This window comes from Mus caroli, unplaced genomic scaffold (assembly GCF_978045245.1).
Source record: "Mus caroli unplaced genomic scaffold, Mus_caroli_1 scaffold_13, whole genome shotgun sequence".
Taxonomy (NCBI): Eukaryota; Metazoa; Chordata; class Mammalia; order Rodentia; family Muridae; genus Mus; species Mus caroli.
In genome coordinates this window covers 99,571,441-99,593,311 of record NW_028227268.1, presented here as the reverse complement: position 1 = coordinate 99,593,311, position 21,871 = coordinate 99,571,441, and the positions used below count along the sequence as shown (strand labels likewise).

The 21,871-nt window shown below is 37.9% G+C and overlaps 1 protein-coding gene across 1 annotated transcript in view; it reads right to left on the bottom strand.

Annotated features, from left to right (window-relative positions):
• Positions 1–999: 999 nt before the first annotated feature.
• Positions 1,000–21,871, bottom strand: part of Papolg (poly(A) polymerase gamma) — a 33,240-nt gene continuing 12,368 nt past the window's right edge. The window contains exons 7-22 of the mRNA XM_021175987.3: positions 21,306–21,417; positions 18,844–18,933; positions 15,279–15,417; positions 12,875–12,947; positions 12,188–12,308; positions 11,617–11,701; positions 10,818–10,871; positions 9,154–9,273; positions 8,616–8,725; positions 6,790–6,911; positions 6,385–6,554; positions 5,933–6,021; positions 5,630–5,850; positions 5,065–5,130; positions 4,847–4,903; positions 1,000–2,520 (exon numbers count right to left, since the gene is read on the bottom strand). Of these exons, the coding sequence (XP_021031646.1) occupies positions 2,422–2,520; positions 4,847–4,903; positions 5,065–5,130; positions 5,630–5,850; positions 5,933–6,021; positions 6,385–6,554; positions 6,790–6,911; positions 8,616–8,725; positions 9,154–9,273; positions 10,818–10,871; positions 11,617–11,701; positions 12,188–12,308; positions 12,875–12,947; positions 15,279–15,417; positions 18,844–18,933; positions 21,306–21,417 (1,728 nt within the window). The 3' untranslated portion in view covers positions 1,000–2,421. The remainder of the gene's footprint in view (positions 2,521–4,846; positions 4,904–5,064; positions 5,131–5,629; positions 5,851–5,932; positions 6,022–6,384; positions 6,555–6,789; positions 6,912–8,615; positions 8,726–9,153; positions 9,274–10,817; positions 10,872–11,616; positions 11,702–12,187; positions 12,309–12,874; positions 12,948–15,278; positions 15,418–18,843; positions 18,934–21,305; positions 21,418–21,871) is intronic.

Below are 21,871 nucleotides of genomic sequence, written 5' to 3'. Positions count from 1 at the left end.
TCAGACAAAATTAGACTTATTTTAAGCATCAGTAAACTTTAAAAATGAATTCTTCCAGTTTTATAAGATGTTAAACCAAGTACTTTCTACCTCAGATTGGTTCGATTCTCAGAAGCTGAGGCAGGCTTCCAGGAATGCTTGCCTTTGTTAGTCTCCAGAGCACAGTCACTGAAAAATGAGCAGATTAAAGTCCAGCACCTTAGGAAAACCAACACTTGCCTAAGTGCTGCAGGTTATTTGGTTTATAGAATACATTTCTAGCTACAGCTATGCACTCGAAAACAGCCAGCACACATAAAACTAAATCCCACACCTTTTTACTTACTTGGAACCGTTCCAGACACCCCCTAAATCGTAATGAAATGTACGAAGTCTCCCCTACCAGTCAGGGAAGGAAGCTTTCACTTTTGAATAGCCCACCATATCAGACCCATCTAATTCCTCAGCTGCCAGACTGTTGATGAAGTAAGTCCCTCTTTGTAGATTCTGGTGCTGAACTACTAATCATGGCGAATGGACTCTTGGTGTAAGAATAAAGCTACTATAGTGCTGACTAGGCTTCTTTCTCAGACCTAAGATTTAATCAGGCCCCCCACCAAGTCATCTTCGTAGGCTCACAGTCAGGTGACAGTCCTCTCATAATCTTCAGCTTCACACTCTAGAGTATCTGAAGAACAAATCCCAAACATTTAGCTTTGCCAAGGAAGCTGAGACTCCCCGTGGCCTTTGATAGAGAATGTGAGTAGCAGGACAGCCCTTCTTTTTCAGCTCTTGCTATCTGCTTTCAGCAAGTTTTTTCCATTTTTCTTTTATATACATTAAACACTATTACCTGCCTTTCAGACACCCACAGATCAGGAGAGGGAGGATACAGAACTCTGACAAACAAAACTTAGGAATTTAAAATGGGTGAGAAAGGTTTGCTATTGCTCCACTAACTCTGGCTTCAGTGTACATTCCTTACCCCACCCCCACCCCCCGACCCCGCCTCTGCACCTGCTGAGCACTGAGTGAAAGCTGAAGGTGGCATGCACAGCATTCCTGGCTATGCATCTGTGTTCCATTTTAAATATATTAATTAGGTGTATTTAAAAAATTAAAGACAGACAGTAAAGGTTTTAAAGTTTCTCTTTGAAAAGATGATATCTTACAGTACATACAAAAATACTCTGAAAATACATACGACTTCATTTACAAAACACGGAGTCAACAGATTACAAGAATTACATGGTTGTGGATTTTTCATAAACTGAGCATGCATTCATGAAACTTAAAAAATATTAAGAAATGCACTGAAAAAAGCAGTGTAAAAAAAGACAACTCATATAGTTAAATAAAAACTACAAAGGTCCTGAGCCAATTAATGGTTGGTAACAATGTCATTCAGAAATGCCTTGAGGTTTCAATAAAATCCACTGCTTATTTCTGCATGCCTAATCCATGAAGAAACTGTTGGCGACTGTGGGGAGTTATGGTGAGCAGTTTCCATGCTGAGTTACTTTTATACTTCAAAAATACAAGTCTGCTATACTTAAAGGGATCTTATCATTGTTGGCAGAATGAATTCTTCCTCTGTAAAAAATACCAATCAACTAACAAGAATGCCATGAGATAGTAAGATATGTAACAATTTCACCATTCATATACTGACTTTCAGTATCCTGGTTATAGTTTGATTTTTAATAAAGATGCATTTTGAAGGCCTCCATGGGAGGCAAAACATTTATGGTGCCCAACTCTTGTGTAGTCAGTCACTGGACTAATCCTCCTTGGTAACTATGCAACATTTGGACAAAAGCACAAAAAATAGTTTAAATATTTATGTGCCAGTTTGGAAAAAATAATTTAAATAAACAAAATAGATATCTACACAAATGAAGGAAGCAGAAAAGATATCTCACATTCATTAATCTCAGGTTTCACAAAGTGGCTTCAATGCTAAAGTAAACACATAAACATTTGGAAAATTACAAGAGAAGGGCTTTTTTTTTGTTTGTTTTTTTAACTTTTTCAGCTCTATACAATGATTACAACATAACACTAAAAACAAAAAACAAAAAAAACAAAACAGTTCAGGACTTGTTTTTATCAGAGTCCAAGTGACCAAGAACTGGTTCCCATTACAGAGAAACAAACATCCAAAGTTAAGGCAGTAAAACCTCAAAATGCAAAGCCATAACACTGTAGGTGACACTTACTTACTAGCAGGTATCCTCAGAGTGGACTCAGCAATCAGTGAGAGACTGCTACGTCATCTCAGGGTTCCAGTGTGAGAGTTCAAAAACCACTCCTAGGTCATTAGGCTGACGACTGTCCCTGTCACCTGTCACCTATCTGTATGGCAGCTGGTTCTACTTCGAAGCCTGGCTGCCATCGATGCACTGCATGATGCATGCTCACCTAAGTGAAGAGGCACTGCTATTACCGATTAAGGGTCAGGCGGATCGAGTTTTTGATGACACGGATGTTGTTTGCTGGAACTGGAGATGATGAATCTGGGAGTTCTTTACTGGGTAGTCTCTATGAGAAAGAGAGAGACAAAAAAGTGTGTACATGCCCATGCACTTGAATTCGAGAGGGCGCACGCGCACGCACACACACACTCTACCATAACGGCTCCTACCACTCTTACCACTCATGTGTGCTTGACATCTCCTTCCTCTTCCCCTATTCATTCATTTTGCTCTTGGGCATTTTTTTTTTAAAGACAGTCAGAACTGAGAAGAGGAGGAATAGGGAAGAGTAAAAGCAGCAGCAAGGTGAGGAGGATGCTGGAGAAGAGGGCTTTGCTAGCTCAGTCTCCACTGAGTAAAGAGTAAACAACTCAGCCCTTCTTTCTCACAGCTGGGCAATGACACTGAGCAAGTGATGGTGATTAAAGCTGAGGACTAACAGGAGAGCGATGTCCTCAATTAGCTTTCAGATTGTGAAACAATATAAACCTTGTCAATAGTTAACCTGCAGAGGATGTGGTCAGTGGGAGGCCACTTGTGTGGCATGGAGTTCTGCGTTTAATCCCCAGCACCATAAACAAGTAAGTAAGTAAATGATTGGTAAAAAGTTCAGGCACACAAAAAATAGAGTAGGGCAATAAAATGTATCTAGCATAAGCAAACCAGACTATATAAAACTGTACTCACTTACACTTTATCCTTCTAGTTTTTTGTTTTTGTTTTGTTTTTAACATGTTTCTTTCTATGTTTTCTGGCTGGTCTGGAACTCAGATGCTGGGAGTAAAAATTCTTTAAAGCACAGTCATGCCATTCACTTTTTTGTATTTTAACATCCACTCCAATATTTTCTTGGATTATCATATTTAGTAAATCTTTCTGTAACAGTCTTACAGTGTGACTTGTGTAATTGAAACTGTCCATAGAAATATTACTGTGTTTTGAAAAGGTCTGACAAAGCCATCGTGGATTATATGGAAACGCACTTCCCTCTTTGGAGGCGTGAAAATACAGTCTCAGAAAAGGCTTTCCCATATTCTGTACAAAGCTCCTTTCTTAGCTTTCCATGCTTAATAATATTCTGTTTATTAGTTTTAATGGTAATTCTTCAGAGAGTAAATTTTAAAATTCAATGCTAGAATCTTTTTAGCTCACATTCTAAAGATATTCTCTGCATACAGTGCTACATTTGTCTCCTCTAAAATACAAATATATTTGATTTCTTTTTTTTTTAAGATTTATTGTATGTATGTGAGTACACTGTAGCTGTATCCAGACACATCAGAAAAGGGCATCAGATCCCATTACAGATGGATGTGAGCCACCATGTGGTTGCTGGAAATTGACTCAGAACTTCTGGAAGAACAGTCTTAACCTCTTAACCTCTGAGCCATCTCTCCAGCCCCAATATATTTGAATTCTAATAACTTAAATTCTGAAAGCCATTTATAACAACAGCTATCTCTGGTATTAGTAAGAAACTCCTGTGCTGAGCAAACAACTGTTCATAGATAAATATGACAGATTTAAATCTAAGTAAGTCACAAGTCTTTCTTTTTTTTTTTTTTCATTTTTTTTATTAGATATTTTCTTCCTTTACATTTCAAATGCTATCCCGAAAGTCCCCTATAGCCTCCCACCCCGCCCCCCACTCTGCTCCCCTACCCACCCACTCCCACTTCTTGGCCCTGGCGTTCGCCTGTACTGGGCCATATAAAGTTTGCAAGACCAAGGGGCCTCTCTTCCCGCAGATTAGGCCATCTTCTGCTACATATGCAGCTAGAGACACAAGCTCTGGGGGTACTGGTTAGTTCATATTGTTGTTCCTCCTACAGGATTACAGACCCCTTCAGCTCCTTGGGTACTTTCTCTAGCTCCTCAATTGGGGACCCTGTGTTCCATCCAATAGATGACTGTGAGCATCCACTTCTGTATTTGCCAGGCACTGGCATAGTCTCACAAGAGACAGCTATATCAGGGTCCTTTCAGCAAAATCTTGCTGGCATATGCAATAGTGTCTGCGTTTGGTGGCTGATTATGGGATGGATCCCCGGGTGGGGTAGTCTCTGGATGGTCCATCCTTTGTCACGAATCTTCTTAACTCATTTTCTCTTTTCTAGACTTTGAGGAATGCCCCCTGAGAACTATAAGCTATTTGTCATTTGCAGTCCTAACGAACCACACTGCCTGTCTCTGAGAACAGGGACATAATCATATCCTTTTCTGATCCTAGGTCTTTGTTTCTTCTCAACAGGGTTTTACTCTGTAGCTCAGGCTAGACTTAAACTTGAAGCAATCCTCCTGCCTCAGTCTTCTAAATACTTGGATTTAGTTTTAGTTTCTTAATACATTTTTTTGTACTTGTTTTTACGTATAGAGATATTATCATCTATTACCTTTTTGCGTGACGTATCAATAGTTGGAATAGGCATAGATTCTCCACCAATCGAATCCTAAAAACAGAAGAATTACAAATACAGGTTTAAATTTTCTTTCTGTATACAAACCTTATTCCTACTTAGAAACCCAATCCCTGAAGACTGAAACACTCCCTCTATACTTCTCACACCGCTGCTCTTTAAGCTCATGTTTGAGACAATGCCAACTCATTTACCATTGGTTTTCTTTTCCGATCCTCAGCAGCCCGGGACTCCTTAAATGCTGACTCAAGTCGAATGAACTAAAATAGAAACAATAAAAATGAGTTGCTATTATGTATCTGGAAAGATAATACAAATCTATATACATCAAGAAACTTATTAGTCTACCATCAGAAACTACAATAATTTAAGACTTCAATTAACTACAACTAAATTGAGACTGAGTTCAACTGCTACCCTTAATTTTTGCAACTGAAGTGATCTTTTTGGTTAAATCCATTCAGATTCTAACAAAATATATTTTATTACCATCTACTGGAAGCAGAGAAGATCACATAAAAGAAAAAACAGTATGAACACTATGGTCATCACTAATTACTTAGTTTTTGTGTAAATCAAGAAATGTATAGCAATCAAGCAGACTTTCAGACCTCAGTGATTTTAAATCGAGATGAACAATTATTGTTTCGTAAGGATTTAAAATACCTTTAAACAGAACAAATTGTTGGCTTCTTTACTATTATTTTAACTTACAAAACAAAACAAAAGGCGTGATCACCGCTGAAGGCATAATGTTACCTTTTCTATGTCTTTCAGCCTCTTAGAAGCCCCATCTGTAGGTGGCGAATGGGATCGTTTGGGTGTAACATTCTTAGTAATATTTGATATCCCATTTAGATGTGGTTGACCCTGGACAGGGTTGTGGGGTGTTGTGATTCTAGGAATAACATTCCGTCCTACTACAGTAGGAATGGTGCACACAGCCGGGGAGGATACAGCTTTTGTTGTAGGGTCAACCTCTGAAGAGAAAAACAAGTTTAGTGATCAAGTATTTCTGCAGTGGCACTGTCATTATGCAGTGGCAGGAGCTGAGATACCTACTTGCACCGATGACTGGAATGGATAGCCCCTGAGCTGGGGAAACACTTGGTAGCTTCTCCACAATCACAGCCACAGGCTCAGCACTACTCCTAGGAAAAATGTCAAGTTATCAGTATTAATGTATTTCCTCTTATGGATTTAAAGCTCTCACCTTTAACATTTTACATTACTTCTTTCTAGCATTTCAACCTTACACTAGAAGAACAGAAAATGACAGATAAGGTGGTGAAGCAGAAAATCTCTACATCCATCTATACAGCACGACTCCGTAAGTTCTTAATCATGGGGCAACCCCTGCAGCACTACACAAACTGTCAAGCATTCCTAAACAAGAAACTAGTAGCTAGCAAGAGAAAAGTCTCTGGATAATGAGAACAGGTCTTTTAGGAAAGGAACAGAAAGTTCTCATTATCCTTCAGTAAACAGACTGAAAGGACAGTTCTGGCCCATACCTTTCTATTTCTCCTGTGGGGCTGTCTGGGTTGGAAGGCTTATTTGCAGACACCGGAGAGTTAAAAGGTGTTCCACTGTCAGTGTCTCTGGAGCTATCCAGACAAGTGCTATCCAGAGATGATCTTTTGGACTGAAGGCCCCCTGAACTCCGACTTACATCAGAAAGACTCTGCCAAAAGAGAAAAAAGGCTGTTAGAGTTTCAAAAACAAATGAGAATACAGAGACTACTACCTTCAGTTCCGAAGAACACAAAAGCGTATTATCTTTGTGATAAGTGAGATTTCAGACTGACTGTCTACATCCTCTTTCCAAACAGGGTTAGAAGAGGTGTAAAATTCAAATTTGGTCTCAAGATCAGCTGTATGAGTGGAAGCACACTGGCGAGTTACGGCAGCACACTCACCTTTTTCTTCTTTTGCAGAATCTCTGCTGGTAGGTAATGATGAAGCTGCTTTTTCTTTACATGAGTTGCTTCAATTTTCATCCCATCCTTCAGCATATTTATATTGTTTGCCTGCCTGTATACTGTAAAAATGTTAATATGATAAAGAAGAAATTTCTTTCTGAACCATAAGCTGTTTTCCTTTTCTGAAATATATAAACCTCTATGCCCCACTAAAACCACACCCTCTTGTGGGAACAGATATTTCTAAAACACATCCATTGTGTTATAATACTATTTAAGAATTGATTGGTTCTATGTGTGTATCATCTAAAAGTTTTCTTACAGACAACCCTTATTAACAAAATAAATATGTAGCAATTATTTTCCCCCCAAATCTTGTTCGTTATTTTCAAAAAGGCAATCTTTCTTCACTTGTCTGAGTCTAAGATAATGTTTTTTCTTTTTCTTACACACACACACACACACACACACACACACACACATACACACACGCTGGGGAAAGACTCCCGGAAGAGCAGCCAGAACTCTAAATCTCTAGTTGTCTCTACAACTCCAAATGCAATTCAACTTCTCCTTCTACCCTAAGCCTGTCTTATGATTATGGGAATTCAGCATCTGCAAATCTAAAGTGTATAGGTGGAAGATTTGTCTTACAAAGCCTGAAAAACCTTGACTGCATCCCAAGATATATGGCTCTAGATTTCTGTTCTAGTGCTTTTCAAAACAGGTAAAGACCAGTTGTATTACCAAAATTAAGGTAGTTTGTGTCTAGCCATTTAGATTTTAAGTCCACTGAAGACAAGGAGAGAAGGGCTAGTTCTCAATGCAAATACTATGACATAGGGCATGAGTGTGCACATGTGGAAAAGATTATTTGAAAAATCTTATTAGCAGAATATCTCAGTGTTCTCCTTTTTAAGACATATAATCCCAATTTATATTCATAATTTCACTGAAGACTGCTTATGATTATCAGGAGTACTAGTTCAAACTGCAGGTTCTTGGGTTCCTTTCTTAGAGTGATAGTTAGTCGTTTGAAGGTGAAGAAAGGGAATCCTACATTACCATGATAAACATGAGGACTAGCTAAAAAGAATTTAGAAAACTCATATGTGCCAAGAGTAGTAACAACATGAATGTGCATACTACTACAGACCAATACTAGCCCAATTTATAACGGATATTCCAGAGAGATGTGGCTGGGGCTAGTTATGAAGGACAATTTCTTTTTCTGTTACTCTTGAAACATTTTCAGCATCTTCTGTATCTTCAGAGACATTTTAAGAAACATTTCTGTATATTCTGTTAATTATTTAAGATGAAAAACATAAAAAATACGGGCCTCAATTATTAACTTTGAGCAAACAAGAAAGTCACCTGAGGAGTTTAGTTTTATTTTAAAATAGAAAACACATTAAGATGTGTTTTACAACACGTAACTGACTTAGGAGTATCTCGGGTCTTCTCCCTCCTGTCCCCTAGGCACACTGATGGTTCCCAGACTAAGCAGCCAGCACTGCCTTTAAAAAGGAAAAAAAAAAAAAAGAAATCCTGCCAGAGATGTCCTCTGCACTTGAAGTATGGCTCTTGCATAAATGTCACAACCCTCTGTAAGACCATTACTCTGCAATGCTTTATTATGTGGAAAACTGCTTCATCATTTCTTTCCTTTTCCTAAACAGCAGCATCAATCTCTACAACAGGGGTACCATTTAATTTAACTAAATCGGGAATTAGAGAGTACCTCCAGCTACACCCTAAACAGATGAAACCGAGTTACAGTCATAGTTTAGAACCATAGCCCGATGATTGCAAAGTCTTACCTGTGTCAGTAAATGACTGGATATCATATGTCAAATCTATGTTAACACTTTCTGCATTTTCTACTCTCCGAAAAATTATCCCAAGGAACCACATTGATACGTAATTGTTGCTATAAAGTAAAATTTAAAAATTTCCATTAATTTTTTTCAGTCTAACAAATGCTACTGGACAATTAAACTTGGTTTCTATTTCTCTACCTTATTAGTAGATTTTAGAGATGTGACGAAATTCTTAAAACCACATCCAGAACACTGGTGTAGCTATATAATATTGTTTTAAAAGAAAATTAAGTCGTACTGAGATTTGTTGACCATTTAGATGATGTTCCAAAAACTAATATAAAGTTTTTGCTGAAGTTTACTGACTACAGCAGTGTATACTTATAAATAATAAATACATAAATAATAAATACATGATCACTCATATTGGAAACATATATCTTCCACCAATACCTGTTAAGGACAGTCTTAAAACTCATTTGAAACAATGCATATGTTAAATAATAATATTTTAAAAATGTATTTAGGGACAACTTACGCTTTATGATGTTCTTTATTTCCTGGGAATGACTGGGGATTCACATGGGCAAGAGTAATAAATTCATTCCGTTCCAAGTTTCCAACAAGTACACGGATTTTAGATTCTACTAATCCAACCCTGAGATATACAACAAGAGTTCTATGAAGTCATATAAAGTTTGACAAACTATACTGAATGAAGTAAACCAAGTAATACATCAACTATGAAGCTTTATATGTTCACTTAAGAAGATAGTCTAATTATAGACAAATGGGGCAGCAATGTGGCTCATAACAGGTCAAAGCATTTGCTATGCAAGGCTGATAACCTGAACTGAGCCCTGGAGTCACAGAGGAAGGAGAGAACCACTTCTGAAGGCTGTCTCATAATATTCATATACATGCTGGGGCATGAGCACACTCTCACACACACAGTAATAGTAATAATAATAATAATAAAGTAAGACATCAATCAGACAAATGTCAGATTTAAGTGTCTTTCTGCTTAAAAAGAACTGATCTAAATTTCATGTACTTCTGACTCTAACAATACCCAGTCTTGGTTAAGGCTCTAATAGTCAACTTGAGCATAAACAAAAGCTGTTATTTAATGTGGTCTTCAATCTTTTCTAGTTTCATATTTTTACACGTAATATGAACAAGAACAGCTAATGTAGGCACTTAACTCCTGAAAGAAGCAGACTGATTTTCACAAAATACTGGATTTTGCATTTTTAAAAGTCAATAAATTTATATCAGCTATCACAAGGTTTTGCCAGATTTCTACAACTTAATTTTCTCTCACTTAAAATATATAACTGTCAGCTATGTATCTATTAGTGACTATAAGTCAGAAAAATTTCAAGAATACTTTTAGACATTTTCACTTATAGAAGCTGACGTTACATTTGTGTTTCAGAGGAAATGCATGAAAATCTACATAACTGTAGTGTTGCTACTTAAATGAGAAGTCAACTTTTTCTATTATGTACCAAACAGTAGTTTTTGAGTGGTCTAGTCTCTGTGTAACTATTTACTTTGCTATATAGCAAAGAGTAACATCCAGCAGGACATTAATGAAGGATTGCCCTATACTAGTAACTACTAGAAACTACTATACTCTAGTTTCCTGACAAATAGTTCATCGATAAAACAATCAAAATTACCAGAGAAATAAATGCCCTCGAAACAAAAGGTCAGACTGGAAGAAGTTACAGGTAGCACATCTCTTACCTAGTGGGCCCAGGAATGAGAATATACTGACAGCACAGAGGATGAATTTACATACACTCAAAGATATAGTGTAGCTTGATCAAAACTACTGTCTATTGTCAGAAGATTTAAAATTCAGACATGTGTGCTACCACCTAGGTTAAGAAGATACAGAAAGTGCCTTCTTCCTTTTTGAGTTTGATGGGGGAACAATAACAGTGAGCTGCAGAATACTTCAAAAGTTTGCTTAAATCTGACTGAAAAATAGCAAGAAAAATCTGCTTCTACTGCCTTCTATCACTGGCGATGCTGAACTCAATGACGGAATCCCCGATGCCCCATCATGTATGTCAGTCACTAATGAAATACACTGATTTTGAAAGCCAAGCAAGACACTATTTTATAATTGGTGTGGCATTGTGTAACCATTGTTATCATGAGACATGAAAGAATGTGAAATATAAGTCTTACCATTCTAGATGGTTCTCTTCTGTTGATGCACTGGCAGTCAGTACTATATAATGTCTATATAGGATTTACAGCATGATCAAGGAGGAAAACAGCCAGAAACATCTGTTAGTCTGAGTTTTTTTATCTGTTTTCTTTCTTCTTTGCAAAGAACTAAACAATATAACTACAGTTTCTGAAAGCTACAGATTACTCTATTTTTACAAAACTATAGACTCCACAATTAAGAAACAGCTCACTTTAACAACTATCACTGATGCTAGACTAGCCACTGCTAGAATGAGGGCCCTGACCACTCAAGATTTCTACTGCCTATTCTCTACCTTGCTTAAGAAATGTGAGACACTGTCACCTATCATAATTTGCTTTCTATATTTAAAGCCCTATTGGACATGTGCTGGCTCACACCTAAAATCCTACCACTCATGAGGCAGGAGAATCACCATGAGTTCCAGGCCAACCTATGTTACAAAGTAAGTTTGAGGTCAGCCTGGAATACAGAGTGAGCCTCTGTCTTAAGAACAAAGCAAGGGTCCAGCAAAATGAGTTAGCAGGTAAAGGCACTTGTTACCAGGTCTGCTGACCTGAGTTTGATCCCTAAGACCCACACAGTCTATAGAAGGCAGATCTAACCCCTGCAAGTTGTCCTGTCCTCCACATGTACATGCATGCTCACAGGCAAACACAACCTAACCCCCTTAAAAATAAAAGATGTAAAAAAAACAAACAAAAATCATAAATATGACAAAAATTTATTTTTCCCCCAGATACATATATACCAAAATTATGAAAGTTAAGATACCTGTATTTTTGAAAGAAATTTGGTGGCTCTAATAGTTTGGACCAATCTGATTTCCCTTGAAGAATTTCATCTGTAACTGCAAGACCTAAACAAAAAGAAAAAACAATGGGTTTTTAGAAACTAGGTTGAATTTTGAAAAGTGCCTAGCTTTGTGTCATTCTACCCAAACCATCTAACCCAACAAATGCTTGACTTAGAGAATGTAAATACACGATGCTGTTTCTGAGAACATAAAAGTTAAATTCCACCATATTGGACTGGTTCAATTTTTGGCCTTTTTGTTTTTTTATTTTTTTAAATAACTATTTATTTATTTTATATATAGAAGTTCACTGTAGCTGCCTTCAGACACACCAGAAGAGGGCATCAGATCCCATTACAGGTGGCTGTGAGCCACCATGAGGTTGTTAGGAGTCGAACTCAGGATTAATATTATTTTGGAAAGAATTTGAAGTTTTAGAAAGAATTAAGGGTTACAGAATTCTGACAATCAGTAGCTACCAATATAGAATAAAACTGTCTACTAAAATCTTGGGAATATGTAAGGGACAACAGGGCCAAGCATATTTACCTTGTTTAAATTCTTCTACCATTACTGTTCGAGTTGATGTAGATACATTATACGTAGAATTCTGTTGTGGGTAGGCAGGGGTAATTATTGGCATAAGATGATACCTGTCTGATGGATTTACCTAGGAAATTAGAAGCAGAATAATTACCTATTCTTCTATTTAGTAGTCCTCATTTTATTTCCCCTAAATTATGAAGAATATGAAATATAAATTTAATACTAAACTCTCTCAATTCTAGGAAGTATATTTCTCTTCTGAACTGCATTTCTTCTTGAAGTCAGACATATTTATTTGTCAGAATTCTGCAGAAGTTAATTTTTCCTCAGTAAAGCTATTAAATGATGCATCTTAGAAGCAATAGTTTTTCAGAATTATTGAAGTATAATAACTAGAGACATAATCTTCAAATTTATATAGAAACGAGTACCTATTTTATTAAATTGGAAGCTATGTGAGAATTATCTGCTTTAAGCTGTACTACAAAGTATTACTTTATATATTTCAGTACTTTATTATAAACAACTACTGTGAATCAGTTTTTTACAATGGATTATGATACTGTTTTGATACAACCACTTATCTGGTCCTATATGAACAATTTTTAATGATATAACATTTGAAGTACGATTTAGAGAAAGGTCCGACTTCTAAATGATTAAATAAAATTCCATAATAAATTCTCCTACCCGAGGATCCCAGACAGGCAAGTTCAAGTTGCTTTCTTCTGGTTGCTTCAACAGCACAGGATTTGGCCATTCCCTAACATGAATAAAGTAAATTAATTCACAAACACTTCAGATGCCATATAAAAATATTAAAAGTACTAACTTGTCCCAATCTTCACATGGCAGCGTACAATGTACAAGGAAGAGTCTGTTTATTTGCCCTTCCTCAGAAACACCAACCAGGCTTTTGTTAGTTAAAGTAATCTGGACCTCCCTTCTCATCTGCTTTTACAGATTTGATTCTGATGGTATAGTAACAGCAATAACTAACATTTGCTGAAAATACCAGCACATGAATGAAGCAGCTATGATTATCATCTCCATTTTCCTAGGTGAGCTTAATGTACAAAGCCCAAATCTATGGGACTCATTCACAAACTCAAGTGCCGCCTTGCTGACTTACTTAAGAGGTACAGGGGTTATGAGCACCAATTGTCAGAGAGCATCACGGGACAGACATGTATAGCAGATGTGCGGCTGCGTCTCCATGTGGGACTTGTAATAGCAGGAGCAGGGGCTGTCTCTGACTCAACTGCCTGCCTTTGGATCCCTTTTCCCAACTGGACTGCTTTGTCTAGCCTTAATAGAAGGTGTGCCTAGTCCTACTGCAACTTGACATTGCCAAGGCTGGTTGATATCCATGGGAGGCCTCCCCTTTTCTGAGGAGAGGGAGGAGGAGAAGCTGTGATTAGGATGTAAAGTATATTGAGAGGACCAAGGCTCAAATCCAGCATCTCCATGGGAGGCTCACAATTGTAACTAGTGTTCCAGGGGACTTAGTGTACTCTTCTGACCTCTAGGTACCAGGCACACAAGTGTTGACTTCTAGGTACCAGGCACACAAGTGTTGACCTCTAGGTACCAGGCACACAAGTGCTGACCTCTAGGTACCAGGCACACAAGTGTTGACCTCTAGGTACCAGGCACACAAGTGTTGACCTCTAGGTACCAGGCACACAAGTGTTGACTTCTAGGTACCAGGCACACAAGTGTTGACCTCTAGGTACCAGGCACACAAGTGCTGACCTCTAGGTACCAGGCACACAAGTGTTGACCTCTAGGTACCAGGCACACAAGTGCTGACCTCTAGGTACCAGGCACACAAGTGCTGACCTCTAGGTACCAGGCACACAAGTGCTGACCTCTAGGTACCAGGCACACAAGTGCTGACCTCTAGGTACCAGGCACACAAGTGTTGACCTCTAGGTACCAGGCACACAAGTGCTGACCTCTAGGTACCAGGCACACAAGTGCTGACCTCTAGGTACCAGGCACACAAGTGCTGACCTCTAGGTACCAGGCACACAAGTGCTGACCTCTAGGTACCAGGCACACAAGTGTTGACCTCTAGGTACCAGGCACACAAGTGCTGACCTCTAGGTACCAGGCACACAAGTGTTGACCTCTAGGTACCAGGCACACAAGTGTTGAACAGACATAACAATACACTCACATACATCAAATCAAATCAAATAGGGGTGGGAAAGAGTCAAAACTAGATGTGGTGGTACACATCTGTGATCCCAATACTTGGAAGGCTGAAGAAAGAGGAATTCAAGTTGTATATAAGCCTGGGTTACAAAGTTAAGCCCTTTTTCCAAAACATTGGTGGGGAGTAGAAGGGAGGGGAGGGACAGCCAAGGGAACCACAACAAAATTGTCATTTGTGATAACATGGATGGTATTGGAGGCCATGACATTAACTGAAATAAATAAGGCACAGGATTTTCCTTCACTCATTAGAGAAATCTGAAATGTTGGCCTCATAGAAGGTGGAAGTAGACTAGCAGCTAGCGGAGACCAGGATAGAGAAGGAGAGGACAATGTCAGGCAATGGATATTAAAGTCGGTAAGTTCTGGTGTTCTGTTGCACAGGAGGATGACTACAAGTAATGTTAGTTGTACTATGGATTTCAACAAGCTAAGAGACTGTGTTCACCAAAAAGAAAGGAAAAAGGTTAAGGTCTGAGGAGACACACATGGTAACCTTCATCTGATTGTATAATGTACACTACCAAAATATCGTGGGCACCTCATAAATATATACAATTTTATATATCAGTTATAGGAAGAAAAGAAAGTGTGTCAGGTGGCTGTCCCATCCTCAGATAAATACATCTTAAAGCTTTTAATGAATGTAAAACAACACAGTTATCTATGCATAGGTTTGTTTTCCCTAACATTTCTCTCTATAGTCAGTACTAAAATAGACGATGGAGCCCAGGTTGTCCTCAAACTCATGGCAAAAGTCCTACTTAAAGCTCTCATGGCAGAAACCACTATGCCTGGCTATAGTTCTTAAAATTTCAAAAGTTTTTTTACACATTCACAGAAGTTAACAATTAGTCAAAATATATATGCTTACCATTTGGAAAAAACTAAAAAAAACTTGTGAACTAAAGTTGAAGCTGCTGCGTTTGGGTACAGTTGGCAAGTTCTGGCAACCAGCATTGCCCAGGAGACTCCACCAAGGAATCCCAGCATATTGGAATAAATACCACGACCTAGAAATATGAACATCTGTTAATTATTATTCTGATCTATTATGTTTGAAATACAACAGGATAACTTCATTCATAAAACTAAACACAAAATTGAAATGATTAGCAGAACCCAAACACTAGGCTCAGAGTAGGTCAGCAAACCTTGGCTTCTACTTGTGGCTCTCTGCTCTGTCCCCTAATGTACATACAAAGACGTCAGTCCCTGCTTTACTACCAACTATCCTGAATAATTCTACTGAAATTATTCCTAAGTGCCCCACCCTCACCCCCCGAAGTATCTGCAGTTAAAGAGAAATAAACAGAAGGAAAGACATCTGGAGGTAAGTAGGTAAGAAAGAACAGTTCACTAACAATTGTATACATGAGGAGTATTTTAAAACCAATCACAAAATTGGCAACAAACATCAGGATTTCATAGAAATTGGATAAGTTCTCATTGTGAAGAATATACGAATGATATTAGACTTACCTGTGAAATGATATTTTTATAGAAATTTATGGAAAACTATTACCATATCTCATTAAGCCTAATATTAATATGCCCTTATTACACAATGTGCTATTATTTTATGTCTCACACAAAGAGGGAGGGAAATCCTACAAAAATGTCAGTTTGGCCATTTAAACATAAAAACTATGCATGTAAAATTGAAAAAAATGCAGTGTTTGATTTATAAAGAGAGATAAATTGTTCATGTTATCCTTTCAATACAAATTACATTATTGTATTTAAGGCCACAGGCAAAAATCACCTGCTTAAACACTCATTTAAGCCTTCCACTGTTCAATATGGTAGCCACAAGCAACACATGGCTATCTTTTCCCCCGCAAACTTCACACCGTAAGACTGATTCATTTAAACTATACAGTTTAACACCTTTTGGTATATTCAGAGTTGTGCAACCCCACAACCATGTCTAGGATAGTTCATCATCTCCAAAGAAACCCAACCAGTCATACCACTCCCTCTTCTGGACCTGCAGACCTAAACAACCACTCACCTACTTTCAATCTCATACATCTGTCCTAAGTATGGACATTTTCATATAAATCAAAGCCTATGCATGTTGACTTTTGGGTAACTTCTGTCGCACTTTAAGTGGTGTCAACATTCATTTATGTTGTATCATTTACCAGCACTGCATTCCATTTTATTGCAAACCAGGATCTGACAGCAAGGATATGCCTGCCATGTTTTTATAGTCACTCATCAGAGTATGAATGTGTGGCTTGTGTTTACTCTTTTAGCTATTAGGAATGGTAAGACGATATATGTGACAACATTTTTTTAAATTTAATTTGTAATTCATTTTTTATACTCCATATTCCATTTCCCACCCCTCCCCTCCCCCACTTCAATTGCTCCACATCCCATACCTCCTCCCTACCACACCCCGTCTCCACATGAATGCCCCCACCCTCCACCCCATCTGACCTCAAAACTCCCAGTCTCTTGAGGGTTAGGTACATCATCTCTGAATGAACACAGACTTGGAACTCCTCTATTGTATGTGTGCTGGGGGCCTAATATCAGCTGGTCTATGCTGTCTGTTTGGTAGTCCAGTGTTTGAAAGATCTCGGAGGTCCAGATTCATTGAGACTGCTGGTCCTCCTATAGGATCGCCCTTTTCCTCAGCTTCTTTCAGCCTTCCCTAATTCAACAACAGGGGTCAGCTGCTTCTGTCCATTGGTTGGGTGCAAATATTTGCATCTGACTCTTTCAGCTACTTGTTGGGTCTTTCAGAGGGCAGTCATGATAGATCCAATTTTGTGAGTGCTCCATAGCCTTGGTAATAGTGATGTGACAAGATTTTTAAATGAACATTATTTTACCTTTCTTGGGAATCATTCTATTTTAATACCAATGAAGTAAAACACAAATTTAAAAATTCAGTTCCTTAGTTGCTTCAGTATAGTCATGAGCCAAGTAATGATGTCAGTCAAGGAACAACCACATATATAATGGCAGTCACTTAAAATTCACTATAATGGAGATGAAAAAAATGCATAGCTGAAGAGGAGGTAAGAGAAAAGGAAACACCAGGAAAGAAAAAAAATCAAGAAACTTGAGAGCACTGTTGGAGTGGAAAGGCAGCTGGCGTCTAATTCATGACTAATCCCGTGATCATCCTCAGCATTTTGAGGACCTGGGAACGTTGGTGGAGACCATCATTCCTGCCTGCATAAATGGGTTTTGTTTTTAAGACAAAGTTTTGCTGGTCTTGAATATGTGACCCTCCAACTTCAGTCTACTGGACACTGGAATTATTGGCTTGCCACCATGCCCAATTTGTGTTATTACAAAGGAATTAAATTTTTTTTTTAATTTAAGTTTAAAAAATTACAATAAGTTAAATATGTTATTGAAGAAAGAAAATACTTTTTATAAGTCAGTGAGTCATAAAGTCTACAGTAGTGGATATTAATGTCCCAGGCATCTGCAATCACTCACTGACTCACTAAGATCAACTCTGCCTTCAGCAATTTCCATTTATCATATGTCTCTCATCTAAACCATACTTTGTGTTTTTGCTATATGTTGTTATATCTAGGTATCTTCTATATGAAAGTACTTAGCACTGTGTTACAAAGGCCTACATTATTCAGGTAAAAGGCTTTATATAGGTTTTTAGTTTAGGGTCAATAGCTTTTCACAAAGCTGAGATAAACGGTAGACTGTACCAACTACGTGTATGTGAGCACATTCTATTTGTTTCATAGGTACAAAATCACCTATCGATTCATTTTTCAGACCGTATCATCATTCTTATTTTACTTTTAAAATCCTGTGTATGTGGTTATTTAGTCTTGTTGACCATGTGTGTACAGGTACACGCACATGTAGGGCAGAGAAGGCCTCTGGGTATCTTGTTCTATCTCTCCCTCACTGATTCCCTTGAGCTTTATCTCAATGAACCTGAAGCTAGGGTACTAGGCAGGCAGCAAGCCTCAGAGACCCTCCTGTTTCTAGCTCTCCAGTGCTGAGGTTACGGATACAGGCATACATGGCCATGCCTCACCTTTTGCACGTGTGCTGGGGACTCAAACTCAGACCATGCACCAAGTGCTCTTACCATTGAGCCCTTGCTTCAGCCCTCATCTCCCCATTGTCAAGCACTGTCTGACTATAGTGATAAATAATACAGAATGTCCTATATCAGATCAGAACTAGGCAAAGGGCATTTTATAAGCTATACACAAACACACTCACACTCTCTCATATATGTGTATGTATGTACATACATACATACATACACACAAAGAGAGAGAGACACATACACCATTACACCTGAGAACAGGTGTAATGCTTTTCTAAGTTTACAGACCATCAACCCTCAACATCAATAAAGTCAGAGTTTTCATATGTGTTTCAATTACTGGCAACAGAAAATTTAAAAAGACACATAAAGGACTTGGGATACTTACGCTTTGCCCATAATTTGACTGCTCTTAGGGTGAGTCTAAAAGTTTCTTTATTTGGCACTAAGTGCAAAATTTCATCAGTAACTCTACATCCTGAAAAAGACAAAACATTGATTTTTCACTAAGGCATAAAACTCAGTTAATTGAAATGGTCTCCTAACCTTCAGACTCTCAACTGAAGAACAGATGGGTCTCCTGTGTATATGATTTAATCATAATGTCTCCAAGTTATAAAACTTTCTTAATAGAAACCTTTTCACAAAGAAGTGTAATTTACTATCACATAAAATAAAATGAAATAAAATAAAATAAAATAAGCTGGGTGTGGTGGTGCTTGACTTAAATCTCAGCACTCTTGAGGTAAAGGAAGGTAGATCTCCGAGTTTGAGGCCAGGCTGGTCTAAGAGTGAGTTCCACAGAAAAACCAGGTTTCAAACAAACAACAGTGTAAAGAAAGGAGACTATAAATCACTGGCTCTTAAACCTGAAGAACCTGTAAGGGTAAACCTACTTTTTTAAGAAGTCTCTCGCCGGGCGTGGTGGCGCACGCCTTTAATCCCAGCACTTGGGAGACAGAGGCAGGCGGATTTCTGAGTTCGAGGCCAGCCTGGTCTACAAAGTGAGTTCCAGGACAGCCAAGGCTACACAGAGAAACCCTGTCTCGAAAAACCAAAAAAAAAAAAAAAAAAAAAAAAAAAGAAGTCTCTCTCTTTCCTTACCATTTTCACTGTGTGCTAACATTTGCCTTGGTGGAGCACTGGCAACCACAGTGTTACCTTAGAGGTCAAACACAGCAGTGGCAACAAAGTATACAAGTGTACAACACACTTCACTACTCTCATAGGCTCCCAGTTAAACAAAACAACCAAAAGGAAAGTGGTGTGTCATCATTTCAGCTGCATGCTAAAATAGCCTTATTTTCAACCAATACTGGGTTGCCTGAAATTATGACTAAAGATAAAAAAAGGTTACACAACTGGGCATTCAGTAGTCTCTGAAAAGTAAACTAAGTTCCTTACCTCAAGGAAAACAATGATACTATTTACTGTGGATAAGAGTAAGCTTTCAAGTTAAATTAGTTATAAATCACTTTTATCTACTATTGCGAACCTGATAGCTTATAAAACTTTAAAGACTCTCATGACAGAACTGGTGCTAATATTAATTAATCAATATAATTTAAAACCCAGTTATAATGAAATCTGTGTTAACATTTTGAAGATAAAAATAACTGTGAACTAACATTTTCCAAATAGCCAGAGTATGACAGCTAAAAACAAACAAACAAACACCCAAAAAACAAAAATATAACAACAACAAAAAGTCAGGCAAAGGCAAAAGGACGAGATCACTAGATATTAATGTGATAGAATAATTCTACTTCTTTTTATAGTTTAATATAAACAAGATATTAGGTGATATGTTAACTATAGAAGAAGATAGGGTAATCTGGAAAAAAAGTCCATTTTACATATAAAATTATTAATTTATAATTGATTTTTACTTCTAGTAAATTATAAATATTCTAAACATTTTTATTCATAATATGATAAATATTAACATATAATCCAGATGAAAAAATATTTTGGGGTTCTCAATAAATCTTTACAGGCCTTCTGAGACCAATATGTTTATGAACCACAACTCCAAACATAATCTTTCAAGAATTTAAAAATAATTAATCATACTATTTTTATAAAGAAAACCAGGACTTTAAGATTTCTGGTGTTGGTGATGAAATACAGTGTTGGAGCACACTAAGCCTGTGCTCTAACACTGAGCTATACTCCATGCTGCTCTTGGGTTTTTAGTTTGCTCAAGTCTTTAAAATAGTCCATTAACAATTCTATAAAAGGGCTCTTGTTGTGGATTTGGTTTAATGCTTGTATTATGGTAACTGGGCTCCCCAAACTGCACAAGAATCCCACATGTAAGATGCTGAGGGTCTCTGCCCCCAGTTGGTTCTGATTGGTAAATAAAGTTGCAGGTGCCCAGTGACGGCTGGGCAGGGAGACAGAGGCAAGACTTTAGGATTCTCAGCAAGGGGATGGAGAGAGAAGAAAGGATAGAACTACCATGCCTGGGAAGCAGAAAGATTAGGCTTGAGAAGTGCAGGACAGAGAGACAGCCAACAAGTAAGAGTAATGGAGGGTTGCAGGCCAGGGTAGCCAGGATGGAATATAGGTTTTAGTAAGTAATAATTTAGGAATATCAAAGGGGAGAATTGCTAGCCATGTGGAGCTTTGGAAGTGGTTCCACCATTGAGCTGGTTAAAGCATATTAAAATATAAAGCTGTGTTTGTGTCTTTCATTAGGGAATCCAGAACATTGGGGCAGGTAGTGAGGAACTCCTGCTGCCAGGGCAATCTTTAGAGCACATTAATCAGTTAATCGTCTACAACTACAGGCCCTATTTACCAAACTGTTTTCAAGCAGGAATCTAAGATTTCTTTATAGGAACTTACCATTTAAACTTCTAATGCACCGTATGTCAAGGCTTCTCAGGCGAGAGTCATCTCTTAGGTCTAAGTTATCTGATATGGTTTGTATTGCCAGTCTTGCAAAGACAAGGTCAATCTTTGGAAAGAGATAGAAAAGAAGAGAGACTGATTTACTTCTCCTGGTCCATTCTCCCCGACCCTAACTCCAAACATAAAAAGTCCCAGTTATTAGTTTGGGATAGTCTACTAAAACATCGGAGGCCTACGTAGGTGACCTAATGTGGGGCAGTCATTGCATATCTTGAAATAAAGATGGAAGATACAACACACATTTACTTCTCTTGAAACTCAACTAAGATACTGGGAAATGTTTTGGTTTTGGTTCAGTTTTCTTAGAGTTTATGGCATAATCCACTAGGAAACAGACAATAGAAACATCAGCAAAAGTCATGGAGGCTGGAGAGCACACGGGCAAATGCTAACAGGCCCAGTGACCTAAGATTTAAACATTTTATTTGGGGAATAAAAACAGGTAGCTATGAATAAATACATAGATAAATTTAAAAGAACATTTAGAAAATATAATTAGT